We start from the raw sequence: 26,045 nt of genomic DNA, 5'->3' as shown, positions 1-26,045 counted from the left end.
AAACTGAATTTTTGGTAGCAGCCATGGTTAATATGAACTGTAGTGGTGCGATTCTTTGAAATTACTTCTTTCATGTTCCACAAGAAAAATGACATCATACAGATTTGGAACCTCCTGAGTGTGAGTAAATAATGACAGAATTTTCATTGTTGGCTGAACTATTACTTTTGTACGTTCAAATCTGGCATGTTCACAATAGATGCAACTTCTTTGCTTACATCTAGAAGTGATTTTCCTTTTGGGGTGAACTATTCCTGTAACATCTGAACAGTTCAGATTAATGTACACTCAGACTCCTATAATAATTAATGAACTGAGCAAACAGGAATCTCTTAACAGTCTAAATGTCATGAAATATTAATGACTAGAACAATACATTGTTTTCCAAACACATTACTCAGTATGCAGTTTTAATTGTGGAACATTTAAGTGCAACGGTTAAAAAGATTTTGTGAGCAACAGGGGAAAAAATTAAATTTCAACAGCTAAAAATGGAAAAGCAGAGAGGATTTCATGCATCAAAGTAAGCAGTACATCCTGTGCTTGTTGCATTTCAAAATGTCAAAGATCTTCCTTTGAACTTAACGTGTAAACAGTACGCAGGTTTGAGTTTTTCTTTGTGCGAGATGATTTCAACAAGGCAACTCAACTCATTCCATTGCCAGATGCATATTATCATTCTCTGCTCACATGTCACAGGCAATGTTATTACAGAACAAATTAATGAACATGCCACAAACGATGAAACCGAAGTGTAAAAGCCAAACTTCTTTTCGAGTGTCATTTACTGTAAGACAATGTGGAATGAATGTGAATTAAAACATATACTGCAAATGAACTGCCCTGCAGCACTACGTTTTTGCCATTCATTTAGATCAGCAGCAATAAAAGAAAATACAAATACTATATATACACATCATTAACCTGCATGAGTTGAGCATACATTTTCCATATTTCTGTGACATAAAAAAGTCAAATGCATTTACAAATCTAGAAATTATTAAAATATACTTTGGAGCATGTTCAGCATGTAATAAAATAGATCCTACAAATACAAAAGTAGAAATATTTACTGAATGTACACATTGGAATCTGTACAGTGGCGCTTTTGAATATTCCATTATAATATTTGTAATGATAATTCATATGGTCCAGGATTAAGAAAGCCACTGAATGTAATCGTAATTCATAACAGACAGTCCGCAGTGGCAGCTGACTAGATGTGGGCTGAGGACCGAAGGATGTTGAATCGTTTCAAAGTCATGCGGATGAATCCCAGGTCACGGTTCACCTTTTCTAGGCGATTCTCCAATGAAACCTGGGAGGCAAAGAAAAGGAAATAGGCAAAAAATCATTTGGATTTATGGAATTGAATTCACAGCAATATACACTCACCTAAAGGATTATTAGGAACACCGTACTAATACTGTGTTTGACCCCCTTTCGCCTTCAGAACTGCCTTAATTCTACGTGGCATTGATTCAACAAGGTGCTGAAAGCATTCTTTAGAAATGTTGGCCCATATTGATAGGATAGCATCTTGCAGTTGATGGAGATTTGTGGGATGCACATCCAGGGCACGAAGCTCCTGTTCCACCACATCCCAAAGATGCTCTATTGGGTTGAGATCTGGTGACTGTGGGGGCCATTTTAGTACAGTGAACTCATTGTCATGTTCAAGAAACCAATTTGAAATGATTCGAGCTTTGTGACATGGTGCATTATCCTGCTGGAAGTGGCCATCAGAGGATGGGTACATGGTGGCCATAAAGGGATGGACATGGTCAGAAACAATGCTCAGGTAGGCCGTGGCATTTAAACGATGCCCAGTTGGCACTAAGGGGCCTAAAGTGTGCCAAGAAAACATCCCCCACACCATTACACCACCACCACCACCGGCCTGCACAGTGGTAACAAGGCATGATGGATCCATGTTCTCATTCTGTTTACGCCAAATTCTGACTCTACCATCTGAAAGTCTCAACAGAAATCGAGACTCATCAGACCAGGCAACATTTTTCCAGTCTTCAACTGTCCAATTTTGGTGAGCTCTTGCAAATTGTAGCCTCTTTTTCCTATTTGTAGTGGAGATGAGATGGTACCCGGTGGGGTCTTCTGCTGTTGTAGCCCATCCGCCTCAAGGTTGTGCGTGTTGTGGCTTCACAAATGCTTTGCTGCATACCTCGGTTGTAACGAGTGGTTATTTCAGGCAAAGTTGCTCTTCTATCAGCTTGAATCAGTCGGCCCATTCTCCTCTGACCTCTAGCATCAACAAGGCATTTTCAGCCCACAGGACTGCCGCATACTGGATGTTTTTCCTTTTCACACCATTCTTTGTAAACCCTAGAAATGGTTGTGTGTGAAAATCCCAGTAACTGAGCAGATTGTGAAATACTCAGACCGGCCCGTCTGGCACCAACAACCATGCCACGCTCAAAATTGCTTAAATCACCTTTCTTTCCCATTCTGACATTCAGTTTGGAGTTCAGGAGATTGTCTTGACCAGGACCACACCCCTAAATGCATTGAAGCAACTGCCATGTGATTGGTTGATTAGATAATTGCATTAATGAGAAATTGAACAGGTGTTCCTAATAATCCTTTAGGTGAGTGTATATATATATATATATATATATATATAAGAGGCTTAACTAAATGATAATGTAATATATAAAACAGTTCAAAGGTTGAATTTCCTGCAAAAATGACTACTGTATATTGTGAGTGATCACACTGGATATCTGTGATTCAAAAGCCTGATTTAAAAAGCCCTTTTAAATTAAATGAAAAACAGAAGCATTTCTATAAAATGTCGATACTGTGAAATCCTGTAAGATTTCGGTCATACCGCCCAGCACTATATATATGGATCTGAATGCAAAGCAATTGTTTTCTCACCTCGTCTAGCCTGGTCTGCAATGTTACACGGGCCCCGGCGCCTGGAAACCTGCTCAACGCTGATTCAATCTGTGGAAAATAAATAAATAAATACATTTAGACGTCACAGCACTCAGCATACTGCTGAAGCCATCACTGATGCAAGCTGAGCTTGAACAACAGGGTTTTGAATTAGCACTTCTCAGCATGAATAGGTAAAAGGAAAGCCTGATCTAAAAATAGAACTGATTCACATGCAGCACTATAAAGGCGGTTATGTAATGTTGCTGAGGTCCACTGCAAAAACAAGCGCTGGCATTTATTCACATGGTGTGCAAACACTCACGCATTTTAAAGCCATGCACACAATTTCTATTTGATGAGGTTTACTTTTCAACTTACAAGCAGAAACATTTGTTAGCTTAGAACGTACAGATCTGCTGTATAAAAATACTTACTTAATGGCACAGCAATTTGCAACATTTTTCAAAATGTCTATCCATTCAATGCATTTCTCAATACATGGCATATTCCATATTTAATTTTTTTCTATTATTTGTGTGTGTTGTTTTGTAATGACCGCCGACTGCGAGGGGAGGAGGGGCTCTTGGCTCAATACAAAGAATATACCTTTCAAAGCTGCATGTTTTTATTGCTGCAGTAATGTGAGATGATGTTATATTTTAATATTTTGAACACCCTAGAATTGTGGTGCAACTTTTTATTCTCAATCATGAATTTGTAATTGCTCAGGCATGGATTGTGACATTTCTCGTAGAATAACTCTCATCCAAGTACACTAACTATCTGAAATATCCCCCCATCACCTGCTGCTTTTCCTGTGTGAGCTCATCAAAGAGGCGTTCAGCGTCGGCCAACGACTGAACTCGCAGCTGACAAGAGAGGGGCGTGTCTTCACCAGCATCTGCCATGCCAATTTCCTGTTCCTGCCAGCTGTGTGCGGCCGCATGCTCTTCAGACCCGCTGCTCTCTGCAGCCTCAGACGAGCACACACTGGACTGAACGCTACCTGAGGAGGAAATTCACACCAGATCAGCACTTCCTGGAGGAAATACCAGAGCTTACAAGGAAGCAAAAGAATTGCGTTTGTTTGTAAGCAAAGTGGAAGTGAATGGGGCAAATTTTCAAAACCTTTAGCCACAAGACAAAATTAATATGCGTGTGAACATGATTTTAGTGTGATTAAATCACTTTTGAACCTTTTCTGTGTAAAGTTATAGCCAGTTTTACAACTTTTACAATTGACAACGTAATGTCATCAAACCCTTAAACCCAAAATGATGATTTAAACAGCTTTACAGCTCAAATAATACAGTTTTAAGCAGAATAATTATAATACAATTATAAGCTTTAAACCCTCGAAAAATTGGCCCCATTCACTTCCATTGTAAGTGCCTCACTGTAACCTCAATTTTTGCTTTTTTTTTTAAGAAATGAATTCTAGTCAAAATGCATTTGTGTGATAATCAACATTATGCAACAAATGCTGTCGACTGAGCTTAACTTGTATTGAACACAGAATATTCCTTTCAGCTATTTTATAGGCTATATTTTTCACCAGATGAGATTTAATGAGCAATACGTTTTATTATTATTCACAAGATATGAAGTTTGAGACATTTCCATATAATCAAATTTTCTTTTGAAAAATGTCTGAGCAATCACTGTAGTCACTAATGACTACACGAATAATCACTGTGGCTTTCTGGCATCATTTCATCATTTCATAAAAGTGAATGGTGGACTGAGGATAAGTGAATGATGACAATATTTACATTTTTGGGTGAACTATACCTTTAAGTAGATTTTGAAAATATATTGATGCCTGAAGATGAGAGTAAAAAGCCACAATACCTTCTGGTCTCTCAGTCGACCTAAACTGCAGCCTCTTTCTCGGGCTTGGATGGGACGGCAAAGAGGAACTGACGCCATGTCGATCAAAAACTACATCAAACCTACAAAAACAACACAGAAGGCGGTACATCAGAAGTGAGAACATCAGAATCATTGACATTATTGATATTTATCCAAGAGAGGCTTTCAGAGAGGATATTTAGTGAATCAGATGGCAGGACAGATTTAGAACCGTTACCTGGTCTGCATGTGCTCTTGAGATGGAAGAGGGTGACCGAATGCAGTGGAGAAGTTCTCTGTAGGGCAGCGTTTAGGACTGGACTTGGCTGAGAGAGGCACAAGTAATGTGTCTCTCTTTGCTAACATAAAAACAAATATTTTACCTTTAGTTTGACTTTAATGAGTCATTTTGAAAGCAGAACTTTTGTAAATGAGAATAGGCACTACCACGACTCACATACTAGATATTTGTCTAGCGGATGAAAAGCACGTTAGACTGGTTAGGGAGGGTCACTCACTAGGTGTGGAGATAGGAAGTGGTCTCTGTGCCCTGGGGGGCAGAGATGATGACCTGTGGCCCTCAGGAGAGAGACTCCTCTGGGACCTCAGCACGGCTTCACTCCGCTCCTGCAGTGATTCCCTCACAGAATTCTCCACAAAAGCCACTGTAGGCCTCCTCCTAGAAAATCCTGAAACACACAAACATTAACAAAATAAAACAATGACTGGAAACCAGTGCCAACTAGAGAAGGAAACTGAGTTTTAGACCCAAAAATTATAATTCTCTCATCATTTACTCGCCATTATGTAATCTCAAATTTGTATGAATTTCATTCTTCCACAAAACACAAACTAAGTTGTTTTAATGGAGATATGATGTAAATATATACATGCAATGCAAGTGAACCATGACAAGAACTTTGAAGCTCCAAAAAGAACATAAATGCAGCATAAAAGTAATCCATTGGTTATATCCATGTCTTCTGAAGTGGTCCAATCAGTTTTGGGCAAGAACAGACCAATAACTCCCTTTTCACTATAAACCTTGACATCAGCAGTCTCCTTGGTGATCATGATTTCAAACTCGATTCCACTTCATATAGCGCCATCTACTGCTCTGTGCATGCGTCAAGCACTAGGAAGTGTAATCGAGCTTTAAACCATAATCGTAACTAGAGACTGCAATGGCAAGATGTATGGTGAAAAAGCAGTTCTATTTAGGTCTGTTCTCACCCAAAACCAACTGGATCACTTCTGAAGACATGGATTAAACCACTGGATTAGTTTCATGCTGCCTTTATTTTAGAGTTTGAAAGTTTTGGACCCCATTGACTTACAAGGTATGGACAAAAACACCTCGTACATTCTTCAAAATATCTTTGTTTGTGTTCCAAAGAAGAAAGAAGTCTTACAAGTTTGGGACAGCATGAGGGTGAGTATATAATGAGAGACATTTTTGAATTATGTGAACTATTCCTTTAAGTCACAAAAAATTGACTCCTAGGTCGGAGATCGTAAATATGATGTGATGTGTGTTTTAGTCATTTTAGTCAAAGGGAACAGGCCCGCTTTGCAATTTCATAATTGTTTCTCTCTTTTTCACTTACAGGCAATGACGGAAAACTTTATAGCAGCAATGCAACACAATGAAGAGCAAAGATGCACATTAAGTGTGTAATTGATGATTTATCTATTTTAACATTTTCATGCTGCTTCATATAATGATGGAAAATATAGTTTTGTTGCTCCATAAACCAGATAAATGGGTCTTATTTTCTGGCAAGCTTTATTGTTATTCTTCATTAACGGTACAAAAAAAATCCCTAAAAGCTAAACTGCACAGTCAAAATCCACAAGTAAAACTTAATTATTACCAATAAAAATTTGCTCCCGCCATGATACTCAAATTCGACACGAACACTCATAATTATGACTTGGTGGTGTCGTTCATATTCTCTCAACTCGTAAATACGATCATTCTGACATGACTTAGACCTCAAATTAGAGACATAAGATCTCAGGGCTGCAATCAGAAGTGTGATTTAATCACTTGGAAATTGTTAGAAATTATACTTTTTTTCAAATATATGAAATTAATTCTACTGCAACAGGGTTTATAAACCTAATGTGCGCTATATAGAAAATTGTTACAAAAAGGGACTTGAATTGGACTGTTAAAAAAATACTAAGACTTCACCTGGACACACCAGTGACATAAATAATGTCACTGGTGTGTTTAAAATCAGTGTAATATTTAATGAGAGCACAAGGCACTCTCTCACACTAATAAAACCACTCAAATATGTTTTTTCTCAACTAGTCTCACATGCAGTTTTATTAAGCAGTCTTTTGTGACATACTAGAGGAAGTGCATTTGGTGTTGGACAGAGCTCGTCCCTCTGTGGCTTTAGTGTCCTCCATCTGAATCAGGGCCTTCATCATGGGCGTCAGGGGAACATCTCTCTTCCTCTGCTCCTCAGAGTGGTCCTGATTCTGCTCTCTCTGTGGAGGAGACACCCGTCTGGAGATAGAGATTGATGTAAGTTTAGAATCTCAAAGTGAAAACGCAAAGCATACTTTGAGAATATGATTGTGCAGAAGTTTATAACATATACTGAGCATGCTGAATTAATTCGGAGGACGGGGCCGGGTCGTGATGCTACCCTCCCGGCCCCTAATCAGGCAAATCAAGCCTCCGAGAGGGATAAAGGCCGACCGGAGAAGGCAGTGCGACAGAGAGAGAGATTTACGGGCAGCTGCCCAACACCAGTGTGTGTGTGTGTTTGTCTTTTTGATTATATTATATTTTATGTGACATTCATTCATGGTGTATTAATAGAAATCTGTGCAGTACCCTCTGGTTGTTCTGTCAGAGGATGATCCAGATGTCTGTTCAACCCTGAGACCAGCACCGTTCCTTATGCTAAATTCAACACCTCGTTCTCTTTTACTCGGCGAAAGCAGCAGATCAGGGTGATGGAACAATCTACAAAGATAAAGATTCGTTTTGTAAGTGTCAGTTTAAAAGTAGGTTTTCAGGAGCAAATTAACGTGTGTTATGTTTGTGGTGTGTTTTGTACCCCGCTCCGGAGGGCTGTGAGTAACTGTGGACAGACTGACGTGATTTAGCCTGATTCTCATGCTGTAGCTGTCTGATCTGAGATTCCAGCTTAGACACCACCCTACAATATAATACAAAGAAAATCTAAGTAAATTAATTAATTACAATAATAATAATATTAACAAACTGTATTTACAAGCAGCACCACTTAATACATGCTCTTAATTTGTAGTAGTGTAATTATGTTAGTGAAATGTACCATACTGGTTAAATATAAATAAAATTTTTATTATCATTATTAAAATATAATGAAAAAAATATATGACTAAAATTATACATTTAATGTACTTATAATATTAGTATTATTATTATATTGATGTAATTCATTTATTTTATTTCATTATAATAAAATAACATAAAAACATACTAAGAAAATCACAATTTATTATTTTTTTAATTAATTACAAAGATACAGTAATACAGTAATAATACAAATACAATTTGATACAGTAATAATACAAATACAATTGTATTTACAAGCAGCACCACCAAACATATAATACATTAAATACATGTTGTTAATTAGTATTAGTGTAATTATGTCATTACACTAAAAATAATGGTTTAATCAAATCAAATCAAATCACTTTATTGTCACACTACCATGTACACAAGTGCAACAGTAGGTGAAATTCTTGTGTGCAGTTCCGAGCAACATAGCAGTCATGACAGTGACGAGACATATACCAATTACAGTAAACAACATACTTACACAAAACAATTTACAAATCAAATGTACACATACTTACACAACACAATAATTATATACAATGTACAGTAAACAATACACACAATATACAATACAATAAGTAGGAGTATATGAAATATATATATATATATATATGTATGAAGTAGTATATTGAGGAGAATATGTTGACAGTCCAGTGTGAGATTATAGATGAATAAAGTGCAGTGCTAATTATTGATCCTGATAGATCAAGTGTTCAAAAGTCTGATTGCTTGGGGAAAGAAGCTATCATGTAGTCGGCTGGTGCGGGTCCTGATGCTGCGATACCGCCAGCCTGATGGTAGCAGTGAGAACAGCCCATGACTCGGGTGACTGGAGTCTCTGATGATCCTCCGAGCTTTTTTCACACACCGCCTAGTGTATATGTCCTGGAGGGAGGGAAGCTCACCTTCGATGATGTGTCTGGCAGTTCGCACCACCCTTTGCAGGGCTTTGCAGTGCTTTGCCATTGTGGGCGGTGCTATTGCCGTACCAGGCGGTGATGCAGCCAGTCAGGATGCTCTCTACAGTGCTGGTGTAGAACCGTGTGAGGATGTGTTGGTTCATTCCAAACTTCCTCAGCCGTCTCAGGAAGAAGAGGCGCTGGTGAGCCTTCTTCACAACGGCCTCAGTGTGGACAGACCATGTGAGTTCTTCAGTGATGTGGACACCGAGGAACTTGAAACTGCTGACTCTCTCTACCGGTGCTCTCCATTGATGGTGATGGGGCTGTGTACTGCGTCTTTCCTCCTGAAGTCCACCACAAGCTCCTTGGTTTTACTGACGTTGAGGGAGAGGTTGTGCTCCTGACACCAGCGTGTCAGAGTGTGCACCTCCTCTCTGTAGGCTCTTTCATCATTGTCAGTGATCAGACCTACCACCGTCGTATCGTCAGCAAACTTAATGATGGCACTGGAGCTATGTGTTGCCACACAGTCATGTGTGTACAGTGAATACAGGAGTGGGCTGAGAACACAGCCCTGCGGGGCTCCAGTGTTGAGGGTCAGTGATGAGGAGATGTTGCTGCCCATTCTAACCACCTGACGTCTGCCTGACAGGAAATCCAGGATCCAGCTGCACAGCAAGCCGTTTAAGCCCAGAGCCCGGAGTTTCATATCAAGCTTGGAGGGCACTATGGTGTTGAATGCTGAGCTGTAGTCTACAAACAGCATTCTCACATATGTGTTCCTTTTTTCCAGATGGGAGAGAGCAGTGTGTAGCGTAGATGCAATGGCATCATCAGTGCAGCGGTTGTTGCGGTAGGCAAACTGCAATGGGTCCAAAGAGGGGGGCAGAACAGAGCAGATGTAATCTCTGATTAACCTCTCGAAGCATTTGCTGATGATGGGGGTCAGAGCAACAGGACGCCAGTCATTTAAGCAAGTGATTGTGGCTTGCTTCGGTACAGGCACAATGGTTGATGTTTTGAAGCATGTGGGGACTACAGACAGGGAGAGGGACAGATTGAAAATGTCCGTAAAAACACCAGCCAGTTGATTCGCACACGCTCTGATGACGTGGCCCGGAATGCCGTCTGGACCCGCAGCTTTACGGATGTTCACCCGTCGGAAGGATCGGGTTACATCCACAACAGAGACGGAGAGTGAATCAACCTCTGTAGCGTCAGCCGCGAATACTCTCTCCGCGAGGGCGGTGGTGTTGTCCTCGAAACGAGCATAAAATGTATTAAGTTCGTCCGGGAGAGATGCAGCGGTGTTCACAGCGGAGTCTTTATTCCGTTTGTAGTCCGTAGTTATAGTTTAATAGTTTAATAGTTTATAATATTAAACTATTAAATAGTTTAATAGTTTAATATAAATCATTATTATAATATAATTAAATAAATTCTGTATAATGACTAAAATATGACAACATTTATAAATGTAACATACTTTTAATATTAGTATTATTATAACATTGATGTAATTCATTCATATAATTTTACTATAATAAAATTATTTCTCTTTTTCAAAATTTTCTCTTTTTTTGTCCTTGTGGTGGTGTAGTGACTCGCCTCAATCCGGGTGGCGGAGGACGAATCTCAGTTGCCTCCGCGTCTGACACCGTCAATCCGCGCATCTTATCACGTGGCTTGTTGAGTGCATTACCGCGGAGACATAGTGCGTGTGGAGGCTTCATGTTATTCTCTGCGGCATCCATGCACAACTCACCACGTGCCCCACCGAGAGTGAGAAACACATTATAGAGACCACAAGGAGGTTACCCCATGTGACTCTACCCTCCCTAGCAACCGGGCCAATTTAGTTGCTTAGGAGTCCTGGCTGGAGTCACTCAGCACGCTCTGAATTCGAACTCACGACTCCAGGGGTGATAGTCATTGTCAATACTCGCTGATCTACCCAGGCCCCCTATTTTTGTTGCAGCACAACCAGATTTACATATTAAGAACTTTAAAATTATTTATTTATTTAATAAATATATGACTATGACAAATTTGTTATAATGATAATATTAGTATTGTAATATTGATATATTTTGATATATTTATCATTATTGTATTATAATATTATAAATATAAAATGACTAAATTATAATAATTATTTATTGTAATAATAATATTAGTATTATAATATTGATATAATTTTATTATAATAAAATGTCTATTTAATGTCTATTTAATTAAATTATATAATAATATTTTACAATAAATTTAGAATGATCAAACTATATTGACATATTTATTATAATTATAATATTAGTATTATAATACTGAGGAAATGTATTTGTAGAATTATACTAAAATAATAGTTAATGTGGTGATACTCAGGATCTTAGATTTAAACATTAATAAGTAAATATTTACAAAATGAGTATGATTTCAGTACCTTTTCAGTTCACATATTTGTTCATTGGCATCAAAGAGCTTATTTTCAGTTGAGACCAACTTGTCCTGTTGAGAAAAATAATGATTATATGATTTTACATTAGCACGTATTTTCTAAAACAATAAAAAATAAATAAAATATTACACTGATTTATGTCATGACAGATAAAAACAGATCTCACCTTAGTTCCTTCATGTTCCTTCCTCAATGAATCATACTCGTGCAACAGCTACAAAAAGAGAAAGGAACATCATCAAATTTACGGCCTAATAAAGCAGCATGCAGGAAGTTAAAGGTATTGTGCGAGCAGCTCACATCCTGCAGCATCTTGTGTTCTTTCATCATGCGTGCCTCCTTCTCATCCACCTCTTTACAGGCTTTCTGGAAGGCTTCCTCCAGTTGACACAGGCGGTTCTTCAGTTTGGTCACGGTGACGTCTTTCTCTCGGCTGCTGTGTTTGGTCTCTTCTAACCGCTGCTGTAGCGACTGGACTGTGGCGCTCGCTGCATCGTAACGTCCTGGCCACTCCATCTGGACCACAAACACACAAACATCATGGTTCATACAGGGTTCCTATATATTATGACCAAAGAATGTCCATTACCTGTTCTATGATTCTTACAGCTGTTCATGCTTATTAATATAACTTAAAAATCATTTTATATATATTTCTGCAGGACAAGTAGCTGAAGGTGTTGATATGTAAATGTGGGTGGTCATAAATATCCTGGTTGGACTGGGAAATAAGTTTTGTATTGTGTACTTCTACATACTGTAGTATATGAATCCTGTTTTGCATGATATGGCTCCTTTAAAGTCCTTGCATACAATTTATGTAATTTTGCAGACTACATGGATCATACCAGCTGCCTCTCCAAGAGACGGTTTCTCATCTCCAGCTCTCTGATGCGTGTGCTCGCCTCTGTTAACGCTCGTTCCAGGTGCTGACATCTGCAAAACCATGATCAAACACTATCAGTCAAGAGTTCATCAGACTAAACTGATGACAGAGTGTTTATCGTCTGTTACAGCAGAACACCAGATGTCACTACACTCACTGTACTGATGTGATCATGCAGTACTAGTTCCCACAGTTGCTTATAATTGACTTTCACTAATATGCTACAGAAAACCCAGTAGCTATTAGTATGATTCATTTTCTTATGAGATGTGTAGATGAGGTATGACCAATAACACATATTAGGGATGTGCCGATATTAGGGTTGCAACCTGTCCAGAGTTTTTCCAGGATCGCCCCAGAATTTGAATATATTCACAGGAAGTGAGAAAGGTGCCCCGAGTTGTCAGGAACAATTCAAGGCACCTTTGTACAATGGCTGTCTTTTCACAGTGCGTTCAGACATATGAATCCTTGTTTATAAGCACACTATGCAAGGAGGAAAATCAAATGCATTCATAAGAACGTCTGATAAATTTCTGTGAACCAGTTTGTTCGGATGATTGAGATAGTATGACTATATTAAGATATAAACGTTTCAATTTCATAACATATCTAAAATAAAATGATGTAATCTTAAAAATAGGCTAAACTATTGTAAAAGTGTTCAATGGAAAGGAGGCGGCGGGAACCGGACGAAGCATCAAAGTAATGTTTTAATAAACTCAAACACAAAAACACAAAAACATAAACGCATACAGGGCAGCTGCCTGTAGCTCCTCGGCTGAATAGCCATATTGGGAGCCATATCACCGCTGCCCCGCCCTCCTCCTTGTCACAAATATGTTTTTGAGCGTATTGATGTTATTGTTTGATTGAACTATTTGCTATATATGCAACCATTTCCATATAAACATTCATCAATAATATGTTTTATTTCATGTACAATGGCCAGCAATATGTTTTCCGGTCATTGATCAGGTGTCCAGGAATTGTCCAGGGCCGAGGTGGCAACCTTAGCCACTGGCCGGTAGAACCCGCGCTCAACAATACTCAGCCGATATTTATCGGCGGTTGTTATATATATTAGAGCTGTCAATCGATTACATTTTTGTATTTAATTAGTTACATGACATGCCGATTAATTAATTAAGAAAGGCCCTCTTTCGGATTGAAAAAAATATTCTCCCCATTTGGAATGCCCAATTCCCAATGAGCTCCAAGTCCTCGTGTTGGCGTAGTGACTCGATGGCAGAGGACGAATCTCAGTCATAGCGCGCGTGGAGGCTTCACGCTATTCTCCGCGGCATCAACTCACCACGCGCCCCACCGAGAGCGAACCACATTATAGTGACCATGAAGAGGTTAACCCATGTGACTCTACCTTCCCTAGCAACCGGGCCAATTTGGTTGCTTAGAAGACCTGGCTGGAATCACTCAGCATGCCCTGGTTTGAAACTTGCAACTCCAGGGGTGGTAGTCAGCGTCTATACTCGCTGAGCTACCCAGGCACCATAAACACTGTTTTAAGGTTGTTGTGTCAAGTTAAACATAGTTCGAAACATCTTGAGATCCCTGCATTCAGAATAGCACTCTGTCCAGTTGTGTTTAAATGTAATGTCGCATCATTATCTTGTGCTGTCATTGAGTGAGGTTTGTTGTCTAAACAGCTGGTGTTTTGCTTACTGCCCCCTGCTGAAAACAGGTGGTACTTCAATCTTGAATTGCTCTGATGGTAGAAATATTATTATGGTCCAGGGACATGATTAATTGCTTAAAAAATTTTAACACTGTGTTTTTTTTATATATAATTAATTGCACTGATTTAACATGTTATTATTTATTTTATTGCTAATCTAAAAGAAAATTAATAATGGCTGATACTGCAAAAGTAGACTTAGTAATTTATACTACAGTATTTTGTCTATATGTGTTTTTCATACGCATCACGCAAAAGCATCAATACAGAATTTTAAACAAGCCAGCTTAAAAACAAGACAAAACGTGGCTGAAACTGATATGGTCACCAATGTTACCGATGAGCCATGAGTCTGTTCTCTCACCTCTCAAGTAAGATCTGGTTGCTTTTCTCCATGTCGGCCGGTAAATTCACCAGGTCCAGCTTCTCTTTCAGAGCACTGATCTCGGCCTCGTAGTATGCTCTGAGATCTGCTATGTGCCGAGCATTCTTCTCTCTAAGGTTTTGTCTCAACCTAACAAGAAAAGACCATTTAAAAGAGGAGTTAGCGTGACAGCACTGGAACGGCTGACCTCGGATCAGTAGTCACGATTATTCTACAGGTAAATCATTTAGTAAAGAACAGGTCAAAATGTATGAATACGGACACAGAGCAGGGTTAAAAACAACATAACAAAAATTTACTTTATTTTCTTCCATAATGTCACATACAGTATGTACATATATCCAATGTGACAATTCATTGCATCTTTTTTATATACAGCACAATACAAGTGAATGGTGACTGAGTTTAACATTCTGCCTAACGTCTCAGACAGAGTAAATTATGAAAGAATGATCATTTCTGGGTAGCCTATCCCTTTAAACCCATGTTAAAGAAGCTCTTAACATCTGCAGTGTTGCTTTAAAGTGATTTTAAGGACTCGTACTTACAGTGAGAGAACCACTGGATCTTCCAGCGAGGTCGTTCCCTCCAGCCTCCCAGTGCCTGATCCCGAACTGCTTCTGTTCTCGTGAGCGGACGGCCCTCTGGGCTGCACGGTGACCGTGGCAGTGTGGCTGCCGTCGTCCTCGCTGTTGGCCTGGTTAGTTCGGAGCGTCCAGTCAGGTGCCTGCTGCGCAGACAGACTGCTGGCGTTGGAGATGCAGTCGGTGTCACTGTGGCTGCGCACACCCATGGAGTCCGGACTGACATGCGCTCCGCTGCTACCAGCACAGGGGCGGGCCTGTGCAGATGGACTGCTGAAGTGCGACGGAGACGTGAAGCCTGACGTGCAGTCAGAGTGTTTCATATGCACCGTGTCGAGAGTAAACACCTGGGTGAGATAGCAACAGGTGAGGAACCACTCCACATCTTTTCTGCTTAATAATTGTGTTAATTAGCTCTGCTCTGACCTGAGGGGAGGAGATGGAGGAGTTGATTAAGGAGTCACACTCATGGCCTTTGGGATCTGTTCTCTGCTTGCTGTGGTAGATCTCACGCAGAGACAGAGAGAGGCGGTTCTCTTCTGGGGTCTGTGTGCAACAGAGACAGAACTGCACTTAGATTACATTTAAAAGACATGAAACAACATTCACACAGCGTTTGACTTCCGCAATGTGATGCATTTCCAATTGAAACAGAATAGTGGGAGATAGCGTAGGGGTTGGGGCTTGATTTACCCATTAGGATTTGATTGAAGCAAAGAAAGGGATTATCTCATGATTTACTCACACCCCAACCCCACCCCCCCCCCCGATATGCAGGAAGAGTGTGAATCACCAAAAACAGAATAAGAATGTAAAAGTGAATGTGAAGTGGAGGCTGACTGAGCAGAGAGGAGAATTTATAGTAAAAAAATAAATAAATAAAAAAAAGGCATTAAATAAAGTTCTGTTGCACACCCACACATATCATATCACTTCTGAAGACATGGATTTAACCACCAAAGTTGTCTGGATTACTTTTATGCTGCCTTTATTTGCTTTTTGGAGCTTCACCATTTTGGTCACCATTCACTTGCATTGTACTGACCTACAGAGCCGAGATATCCTTCTAAAAATCTTCATTTGTGTTCAGCAAATGAAAGAAAGTCATACACATCTGGGATGGCATGAGGGTAAGTAAATGATGAGAGAATTGTCATTTTTGGGGGAACTATCCCTTTAAAAGGTTTGGAACAACATGACAGTGAATTTTAATTTTGGATGAACTATTACTATAACATTGATTACCTGCATTAGGCTAAAGGAACCACTTTCAAAGTTGTCAGGTAGGGGGCGGTAGAGCTCACTCTCATCCAGCTTCCAGTAAGAGAGACCTAAAAAAATCAATTGTAAGACTGTGAACAGTAACGGCATCATGTCTTCAACAGCAAATTTACAGTAAAAATAAATCACTTTAAACCAAAGTGATTCAGATCAAATTATTTTTAAATCTCTTTAAATGTAATGTTACACACAGCAACTCCCTTGACATCAAAAGATCAGCAACACTCTTTAGTCCTCTCTATCTTGTTACACAAACAGTGGAGCTTGATTCTTGGTGAAATACGTTACCTGAGACTTCAGACACCAGACTGTCACTTCTCTTCAGTGGCAGAGGATTCATGGACAATGCACTGCATCCACGCTGACAAGAAGACATGAGGCCAGAGTTGAGATGCGTGAAGTCACAAACCAATTTTAAATGCACACACAAGAAATAAGTATAAAACTCATGCATGTGTTATGCATCCTTTATCCTTTGTATGAAACATACATTTAAACATATACATTTACACTGTCTGTCGATCAGTACATTTACAATTTTACATGCTTCACAAGAATTCAGGAATCAAATAAATATTTCAATGTTCGGTAGAAAAGATGGCTATTAATTTAGTGCACAGATTGAAAAATAAGCCTTGATATTATCTTTTCCTAATCCGACCAATACCAATGAGCATTGATAATGTCCTACAGCAATGTGTTCACAGATATATTGTGCATCTCTACGGTTCACAGACTTGGTATCAGTGTTTGCTCACTTCATCTAAATGATCAGTGTGTTCCTTAGGAGATTCTGCTCCTGCTGTGCTCCCAACTCTCTCCTCCACACGTAACAGCCTGTTTTGTGCTGTTCTGCTCTTTCTCTGTTTGTGTTTTTGCCTTTGGGCCCAGGAGGTCAGAGGTTGACTATATAGAGTAAGACACAATGTAACAACAAATATGATTTATGACACAAATTAAGTATCAAGGTTATTTATGCTACACTGTATATGGGTGATTCTTCAACTTCGGGCAGTTTGAATGTCTCATTAAAAACGACTTAAAAACGTATTACTGTGTCTTCATTTATTTTTGGTACTTTTCAAACGTTTTAGTCTTATCCCAGACCAAGACTTTCAATATTAAACTATTCAAATCTATAATAAAAATACTAATTATTACATTTAAATCTATGATCATATAAACAAAAAAAACTTTAGTTACAAATGTTAGTGTAATTGTTAACCAAATTGACCAAGTGATGTTTGAAGAAAGCAAAGAAAGATCAAGGTAAATATCACTTGAGAGTATTTCTATTGGGTGTCATTTCCAAACAAGCTATAATTTTGCCATATTATGCAAAAAGTGTAAATAATATTTAATTGTGTGTATTTAGGATACAACAAATGTTAGCTATAAAATTAGCCCCAGCAAGTCAAAGGAGTCAGGCCATTTTATTTCAAAAACCTTAAAAATATAATTTCCATCACAGAATTCTATTAAACACAATTAAGAATTTGAGATGTGCTGGAAATGACACTGAGGTGGGAATTCTCATGACTTTCAGACATACATCTCCTGTGATGTATGTACAGTAAATACACTTTGGGACATTGTTAGCAGACAAATAAAAAAAAAACAGTGACAGTGGTTTAACAAGGTTTAACAAGGCGTTACTTTCTAGAAACCCACAGTGCTAAAAGTGCCAGAAGAAACACCCATATATCTGAATATTACTGTATAGATAAGGTATCTACTACAGCCGTGGCCAAAAGTATTGGCGGTGACATACATTTTGTGTTTCACAAAGTTTTCTGCTTCAGTTGTTGTGGTGTTGATTCACATTGTTTCTAGAATATGGAATCAGATGCATTTAAAATCATTACAAAAAGCTTCATTGGCCAAAAACATTTACTTTATCACAAAAACCCAAATTTAACTGTTTTTTGACCCTGGCACAAAATGACCAGCCAACATAATTTCACTAATCATATCAGCAGCACCTGGGAAAGTGTGAACGAGTACTAGTCAGAAATCACTCTATCATTCTGATTGGATTATAAGAGCAGACTGATGCTATAAAAGGAGGGAAGATGTGCTTCCAATCATTGTGTTCTTGTTCGCAATGTTTACCTCTAAAGAAAGATGCGCAGCCATCATCACTTTGCATCAAAATGGCCTCACATGCAAGGAAATTGCTACAAAGAATATTGCACCAGAAAGAACCATTTACCAGATCAACAAGAACTTCAAGGAGAGAGGTTCAACTGCAGGGAAAAAGGTTTCAGGACGTCCCAGACTGTCCAGCAGGCACCAGGACCATCTCCTCCTGAGGAGTCAGCTACGGACTTGTGTCACCACCAGGGCAGAGCTCAATATCGGCAGCAGGTTGGTGTGAGGGCATCTGCAAGTACAGTGAGGTGAAGACCTTTGGACAAAGGCCTGGTGTCAAGAAGGGCAGCAAAGAAGCCAATTCTCTCCAAGAAAAACATCAAGGACATACTGAAATTCTGCAGGAAGTACAAAGATTGGACAGCAGAAGACTGGTGCAAAGTTATTTTCTCTGAAGAAGCCCCCTTCCGACTGTTTGGGACATCTGGAAAATCGATAGTCCAAAGAAGAAAAGGTAAACACTACCATAAGTCCTGTGTCGTGCCAACCGTGAAGCATCCTGAGACCATCCATGTGTGGGGTTGCTTTTCATCCAAGGGATTGATTTCTCTCACAATTGTGCCCAAAAACACTGCCATGAATAAAGAATGGTATCAAAATGTCCTGCAAGAGCAACTTCTCCCAACGATCCAGGAGCAATTTGGTGATGATCCTTGCATATTCCAGCATGATGGAGCACCATGTCACAAGGCAAGAGTGATAATGAAGTGGCTCGGATATCATTACATTGAAATTTTGGATCCGTGGCCTGGCAACTCCCCGGATCTTAATCCCATAGATAACCTGTGGTCAATCCTCAAAAGGTGAGTGGACAAGCAGAACCCCACAAATTGTGATCAACTCCGAGCACTAATAAGGCAAGAATGGATCTCCATCAGTCAGGATTTGGCCCAGAAGCTGATATCCAGCATGCCAGAGCGAATTGCAGGTTATGAAGAACAAGGATCAACACAGTAAATTATTGACTCTTTGCATATATTGAATGTTTTTGCCAATAAAAGCCTTTAAAACTCATGAAATGCTTATCACTGTTTTCCAGTATACCATAGAAACATGTTAAAAAATACAGAAGCAGCAAACTTTGCAAAACACAACATTTATGTCACTGCCAATACTTTTGGCCATGGCTGTATTATATTATATCATTGGCTTGGGATAGGCTTGTCACTTTGTATCACACCTGGCAAGGACAAAGTGACCAATAAACACTTCAATATTACCTTTTTACTCTATGTTTGTCAGCCGGTGCATTAGGTGCGATTGAGGCAGTCGTGTGGAGCTTGTCATTGGCTGAAATCGTTCTGCTCGGCAGGTTCTGACCCAATGGGCTTGTGTCAGGTATGGGGGACGGCGTAAGACTGCCGTCCTGCTGGTTCGGGGACCACAGCACTTCATCCCTCCCTTCTGCAGAACCGGGCCTTCCTGGTTCTAATCCAAATGTGGAAAGAGTCCCATAGCCGCTGCTCAAGACAGTAGCCATTCCCTCCTCCGAGCTCTCCTGAGGGTGAACGGTAAGCTGAGGGGGTGACAGGGGCTCCGGGGCCGAGGGTAAGAAGGTGTTCTCGGTCGGCAGGTTCATTAGATGCTTGGGGTTCTTACCCGTGTGCAGGGGCGGGTCCAGAGAGGGTGCCTGTGCACTGATTTGCCGGTTTTGGCACTGAACTAACGCCTTGATTTCATCCTGTATTAGCTGGACAAAAACAAGTGTAAGAAACCCAAAACACAACAAACAATTTAGTAACATATTTATTTTACTACCTTAATCTTTCAATTAGAATAAATAATATGCCTGTGGAGTTTTTTTGTTTTTTTTTTTTCATTTAATGTTACTTTACTTTAACGTTTGTGTAATTGCAAATGTGGGTTCCAAAAACAACAGTGTACATGTAAAATGGACCAAGACTAAAGTTGACCAAAAAGTCGTGGTTGCTATAATGTGTGGTTCACTGTCGATGGGCCGTGTGGCGAGTTGTGCGTGGATGCAGCGGAGAATAGCGGATTGACGGTATCTGACGCGGAGGCAATTGAGATTCGTCCTCCGCCACCCGGATTGAGGCGAGTCACTATGCCACCACAAGAACTTACGAGTGCATTGGGAATAAGGTGTTCCAAATTGGGGAGAAAAGGGGAAAATGTAAAAAATAAAAAGTATTTGGAAATGTGCAATCTACCCCTGTGCAATATCTTTCTCTATTACGTCATTCACAGTGTGTCATGGGAGTGGCTGATGTATGCATTTTGCACAAGTAGTTTGCCACAATTCTCTGAAAGGTGGATGTTTCTCTACTGGATCATGGGTAGTGCAGTTATTCACCACAAAATCTGCTATAAAATAAGAAGTTGAAATAAAGTGGACTGATGGCTTCGACAGAAACGTATACCATCAATTAACAACCTTAGAGCTAGTGGTCGACTGATATATTGCAGAGGCCGATAAATCGGACGATATTCTGACCTTTTTTAATTATCGCATCTGCTGATACTTTTTCAGTTTGGCTGATTTGTTCTTGAGCTCGCCAAGTATTGCCTGCTTGCATGTGAAGCGACTGAGACATGTAAACAAACAGTCACGGCTCGTTTTGTTGTTACGTGTCATCTTGTTACTACAATGATAGACCGGTGTCCAACACAGTGTCATTTCAACGGTTTGTATATCAGAGCAGACGCGTTTGAGCTCATAATGTTAAAGTGCTCGCCTGTTTTATTCTCCCTCTCTCTCCTCAACAGTTCCCTGTATCTGTTTGGAACGCTCTCTATTTCCAGTCATGACAGTGCAGCTCCTATCTACTTGAATGGGAAAAGGCAGAAATCTCCAAAACTGTTGGTCAAAACTTCGATCAAAGTACATATTTCAAATCAGCAGTAAAATCTGACAACACTGGTATCATAAATGGTGCTCCTTTACTTCAGATTACACTAAAAAACTAATTTTCCCAGCTTTAATAGTTAATGCGCAAGCGTATTCTCGAGTTGATTGACAGGCGATGTCTAAAAGGAGATTGGCTTTTTTACCTGTAAGGCGGGACTTCCTATCTAAATCTGTTGACAGTTGGCTGCAGTTGCGCTCTAATTTCTCCAATTCATTTTAATAGAAGTGGCCCATCTCAGCTAGAGACTCTGGTGCAACTTTAAGGTAAAAGCGCTTCACATGTGCTATGAGTAAATGTCTTATTCAATATGCACCGTATGTACAATTGGTTTTATTCTGTATTTATTGAGTAAATGCATGTGTACTGCTATTTCCTTCTTCCTAGTATATTAACAATTTCTTCATGTGCAAATAATTTACTAAAATTTGATGACTAAACAGAAATCAGAAGAAACTGCAATCTACCATTTAAAATACATTCATTTATACAAAGTTTGGTTTGAAACTGAGTTAATATAGTGCTAAATAAGAGTTTATTATTATAATTTTTTAGCACTTTTATGTTTATGTTTTTTACTACATTAAATTGTGTGATATATCGGCCGCCCTGCTCTCTGGATATCGGCATCGACCATTAAAATAAAACCCATATCGGTCGACCACTTCTTAGAACTTATTCTTGTTTGTATTTAAAGGTAAATAAGGTATCTTTAAAAATCAGTTCACCTATAGAGAAAACAATCGCCTATAGAGACTTTTGCACTGTATATTTGAAATATACTTGAAACTGTTGTGGTGTTGCCCCTTGTAGCAATCCTGAGAATGCAACACGTACTTGAGTAGCAGTATAATTTGCCTTCTGACACATTTCTAAATGCAAAGATACAGTGACATTCAATCTTGGATAAGTAGAAGTGTTGGCGTTCACGTATGTTTCGGGCATAAGACTAACTAGCACAAGCGAATTAAACACAATGGAGGGCCATGTTTAAGAACAAATACAAAGCACAGCCCCAAAATACTTGACAGCATGAATGCAATGACTTGGTAACAGTTCAACTCCTTAAGAAACATACCTGTATTTGGCACTGGTACTGTTCCTGCTGAGCAAGAATTTGCTCTTGGTATTGCTTTTCTACCAACTGAAAGAGATGTAGCCACCGGCCCTGTTTTAGTGAGAGAAAAAACAATGTTAAGATTTTACATTTACATTTATGCATTTGGCAGACGCTTTTATCCAAAGCGACTTACAGTGCACTTATTACAGGGACAATCCCCCCCGGAGCAACCTGGAGTTAAGTGCCTTGCTCAAGGGCCCAAAAGTGGAATCTTGGTGGTGCTGGGGCTTGAACCCCCAACCTTCTGGTCAGTAACCCTGAGCCTCAACCACTGAGCCACCACTGCCCCACAGATTTTGTATTTAAATAAAAACGTTTTAGTTGGTTCATATTCCCAGATGTTCAGTAAAAAGTCAAACAAGAGGGGAAAAAACGCTCTAATAGACATTTCTATGTTAACAGTGTTATTGGTAATACCCCAGACTCAAGCTTCATAATAACTGTGATACCAAAGTGTTTTTCATTCATAACAGTTCTGTGTATGGCAGTAATATTCCAAGATAGCGGTGCTATTGGGCTGAACTCGGTGGTGAAGCGGCACAGACTGTTCAAACAGACGGAGCACAACAGAATGAAACAAAACGCGAGGATCCCGAGATGCACTTTTCCAAATGTAGCTCTTTCTTGACAAAGCGTTTTAAAAGCACATTGCTTAATCTGAGAAACACTGATAAGAGAGCGCAACGCCACGGCCAGAGATCTCCAGTGGCTGTTCACACCGAACGCTTTGCAACCTTGCAGTTTACCATTTGTTATTCTATGTAAACACTTACTAGTATTTTAGGGTCTCGTGCAGGAGTGTGTTTTTAGATGCCGTGTCAAGTTAAAAAGAACTTCTTCAACCTTTAAAACGCTTCTTGTTGCGCTGCGTCTAGTCTTTCAGTGCGCAAGAATACGATCGTTCTGAAGTCATCATCACTGATTGGCACACATCCAAAATTGTAATATACAGTTTTAGCATTCAAATGTGTGTTTTTTTAATTTTATTTTATTCTATGAATATTCTAATTTTAATTTGACAGCACTACTACAAAATAGTGATTGATGACAGAATTGTCATTTTTGGGTGAAATTTTCATTAACAAATTTAAACGTCTCCAGACAAATGATTTCGCACATGATGTTGATGTGAATTGTGGGGATTAGCTGTATTGTGGTCTGTTCTCCACAGCTCTGAGCCTCTAGGTGACTACTGTTGTTCAGCTGGACTCCTGGGGGAGACCCCAGATGATGACCCAGAAATCTGGGGAGGGACCGTGTGCTCTCAGCATCTGCGTACCTCACAGTTTTTCCAGATCTCAGGGTCTGCCTCTCCACTGCTCTGAATCTCCTGGACAAGGGCTCTGAGGGTCTCTATTGAGCTGGGGTTGATAAAGGGCAGACTTCTTCCTGAACTGAACTCCTCCTCAGTGCGAAGACACAGATTCCTGAAGCATGTGACAAGAGGAGAAGGAACCATTTGAACTCAAACTGCCCAGAGGACTTGCTGTGTCCTTCCAAAGACATCACGGGATAAAGCAACTACAAACCTTATTTTGTTCGAAATATTGCATGCTGGTGTGGTGGAGGGTCGATTTGCCCCCTCGGTCGCCTGTAGGAAGCCCTCCAAGGTCTGGACGGGGTGTGACGCGGATCGCTCCTCTTGGGGGAGACCTGACACAGTGTCCTCGGAGGAGACGATGGAAGCCTCACTCTCTTTCCCGCCATTGGCACTGATCTGATCATGGCTCAAAGCCACAGAGCTGGACACGTCCTCAGAGATGCTGTCATCTGTGGACATGCTTAAACAGCAGTGTGCGGTGACAGTGAGCGAGCGCTGAAAAGCAGAGAACAGCATGTTACATACTGCAAGAAAAACAGAGGGTTTTCTAAAGGTCGTACATACAGGTATCCCACATGACCAATGAATTTCCATGAGTGTTCCTTTCATTCGTAATTACTCGTTTGTAGAGATCGCACACACAATCAGCAATTTTATTGAAAACATAATCTACAGCTGTGGCAATTATATAATTGTGAAAAGTGTCAAATGCAATTCAGGAACATAGTTCTTATCTTGTTTTGATGCATAGCCCAAATAAAGAATATGGCATGCAGCTACCCCCCAAAAAATAAGTATTTTAATGTAAGTTCTATTAATAATTGCAGCTACAATATACAGTAAAAATAAATAATCTGCAATTATGATTATTTCATAATCGTACAGCCCTGTCCTGGTCATATTTAATGCCATATCAGCACAAGACAATATGAGAATATTTTGCATAAAGAAAATGAAGCCTACATTCAGGATTATTTTAAATATTCCAAGACTTTTCCAAGCCTGGACATCAAACATGTTACATTCTCTGATATTTACAGGTTTTAAATGATGGTCAGAACCCTGTACTGAACATATAATCAGAATAAGAATGAATTAGTTCAGAGAAAAAAAACATATTCCAACAAATCACAAAAAGCAATTAAAAATAATGTAATATTCCTTTACAATTAAAGGAATAGTTCACCCAAAAATGTAAATTCTCTTTATCATTTAATCACCCTAAAGCTGTCCTTTATTTACTATAAATTCTCCTCCCTGCCCAGTAGGTAAGAAGTGTGAATGTGAAAGTGAAAGTGGAGATTGATAGTAAACAATTACTTAAATATTGATCTGTTTCTCACCCAAACCTATCATACCGCATCTGAAGACATAGATTAAAACACTGGAAGCATATAGATTATTTTAATGCTGCCTTCATGTGCTTTTTGGAGATTCAAAGTTCTGTCCACTATTCACTTTTATTGTATGGACCTACAGAGCTGAAATATTCCTCTAAATATCTTTGTTTGTGTTCAGCAAATGAAAGAAGGTCATACACATCTGGGATGGCATGAGGGTGAGTAAATGATGACAGAAATGTCATTTATGGGTGAACTATCCCTTTAAATTTAACTTAAATGCATTATGTAGAGCATTGAATTATGGCATAAACAAGAAGTCAGCTGTAAAACCAGAAAAGGACCCCCAAATCTGACCAGATCATTGTTTGAAAGCAGTCCTCAGCGTGGCAATTGACAAAATATGTATATATTTTAATGTCATTCATTCCTATAAACTTGGATTGAGAACAACAGCAAGTTATACTTAAAGAGCCCTTCCCGTTTAAATCACAAACACATACATACATACATACATACATACATTATGTCATCAGAATAACATACAATCCAACGCAAATCTGGCTACCAACAAATCCAGGTGGTGTTGTTTCCCATACGTTGCACGATTCACATAGAAAATGTAAACAAAGCCTTTATAATGTAATAAAAGGTGAGTATATCATCAAAATACATACTCGCTATGGCGCTTCCTGTTCGCTCGCTCGCGCAGCCGCCACACTTACAGCACGCGCATCACCACTGCAGCTGCATCCCGCGAGCCATGAAACAGGCTGCAATCAAAGTATCCAGCGCAGACACAGTTATGATGACAAAAACTTCATATTATTGTGTCACTCACTTGTTACTTTGTATCATCACTTCTTCTCCCATTTTGACATTTCCTCTTGTTCCGCGCGCTCTCTCCGTTTCTGTCAGATTCTCGTTCAACCTTCCAACGTTCTAACCACCCA

The 26,045-nt window shown here is 39.5% G+C and overlaps 1 protein-coding gene across 2 annotated transcripts; it reads right to left on the bottom strand.

The window, feature by feature from the left end:
• Positions 1-401: 401 nt before the first annotated feature.
• Positions 402-26,042, bottom strand: LOC127635927 (M-phase phosphoprotein 9). 2 transcript variants are annotated; one of them, XM_052116229.1, is made up of 24 exons: positions 25,934-26,042; positions 23,961-24,247; positions 23,711-23,858; positions 22,390-22,479; positions 19,665-20,134; positions 17,052-17,199; positions 16,582-16,654; positions 16,258-16,343; positions 15,439-15,558; positions 14,977-15,359; positions 14,408-14,557; positions 12,310-12,397; positions 11,762-11,977; positions 11,628-11,675; positions 11,447-11,511; positions 7,833-7,934; positions 7,607-7,738; positions 7,113-7,273; positions 5,271-5,441; positions 4,991-5,111; positions 4,753-4,853; positions 3,705-3,907; positions 2,899-2,967; positions 402-1,318 (listed from the first exon to the last, which is right to left on the bottom strand). In XM_052116229.1, exons 2-24 carry the CDS (start codon positions 24,209-24,211, stop codon positions 1,217-1,219), a joined length of 3,498 nt encoding a protein of 1,165 aa, XP_051972189.1. In that variant the 5' UTR covers positions 24,212-24,247; positions 25,934-26,042; the 3' UTR covers positions 402-1,216. The 2 variants fall into 2 exon arrangements, with proteins under 2 accessions (XP_051972189.1, XP_051972188.1); XM_052116228.1 differs by having other exon boundaries at positions 25,770-26,026.
• Between the last annotated feature and the right edge of the window lie 3 nt (positions 26,043-26,045).

Source organism: Xyrauchen texanus, chromosome 43 (genome assembly GCF_025860055.1).
Source record: "Xyrauchen texanus isolate HMW12.3.18 chromosome 43, RBS_HiC_50CHRs, whole genome shotgun sequence".
In the NCBI taxonomy this organism is placed as follows: domain Eukaryota; kingdom Metazoa; phylum Chordata; class Actinopteri; order Cypriniformes; family Catostomidae; genus Xyrauchen; species Xyrauchen texanus.
This window is presented reverse-complemented; position numbering and strand designations above follow the sequence as displayed.

What these genes read in the sequence shown, in the direction of transcription:
- LOC127635927 (XM_052116229.1), bottom strand. Translation starts at nt 24,211, where the DNA reads ATGTCCACAGATGACAGCATCTCTGAGGACGTGTCCAGCTCTGTGGCT. An exon ending in CAAATATGTGAACTGAAAAG is followed by an intron (nt 7,935 to 11,446) that starts GTACTGAAATCA and finishes ATTATATTGTAG; the next exon opens with GGTGGTGTCTAAGCTGGAAT. An exon ending in GTCGACTGAGAGACCAGAAG is followed by an intron (nt 3,908 to 4,752) that starts GTATTGTGGCTT and finishes TTTCCTCCTCAG; the next exon opens with GTAGCGTTCAGTCCAGTGTG.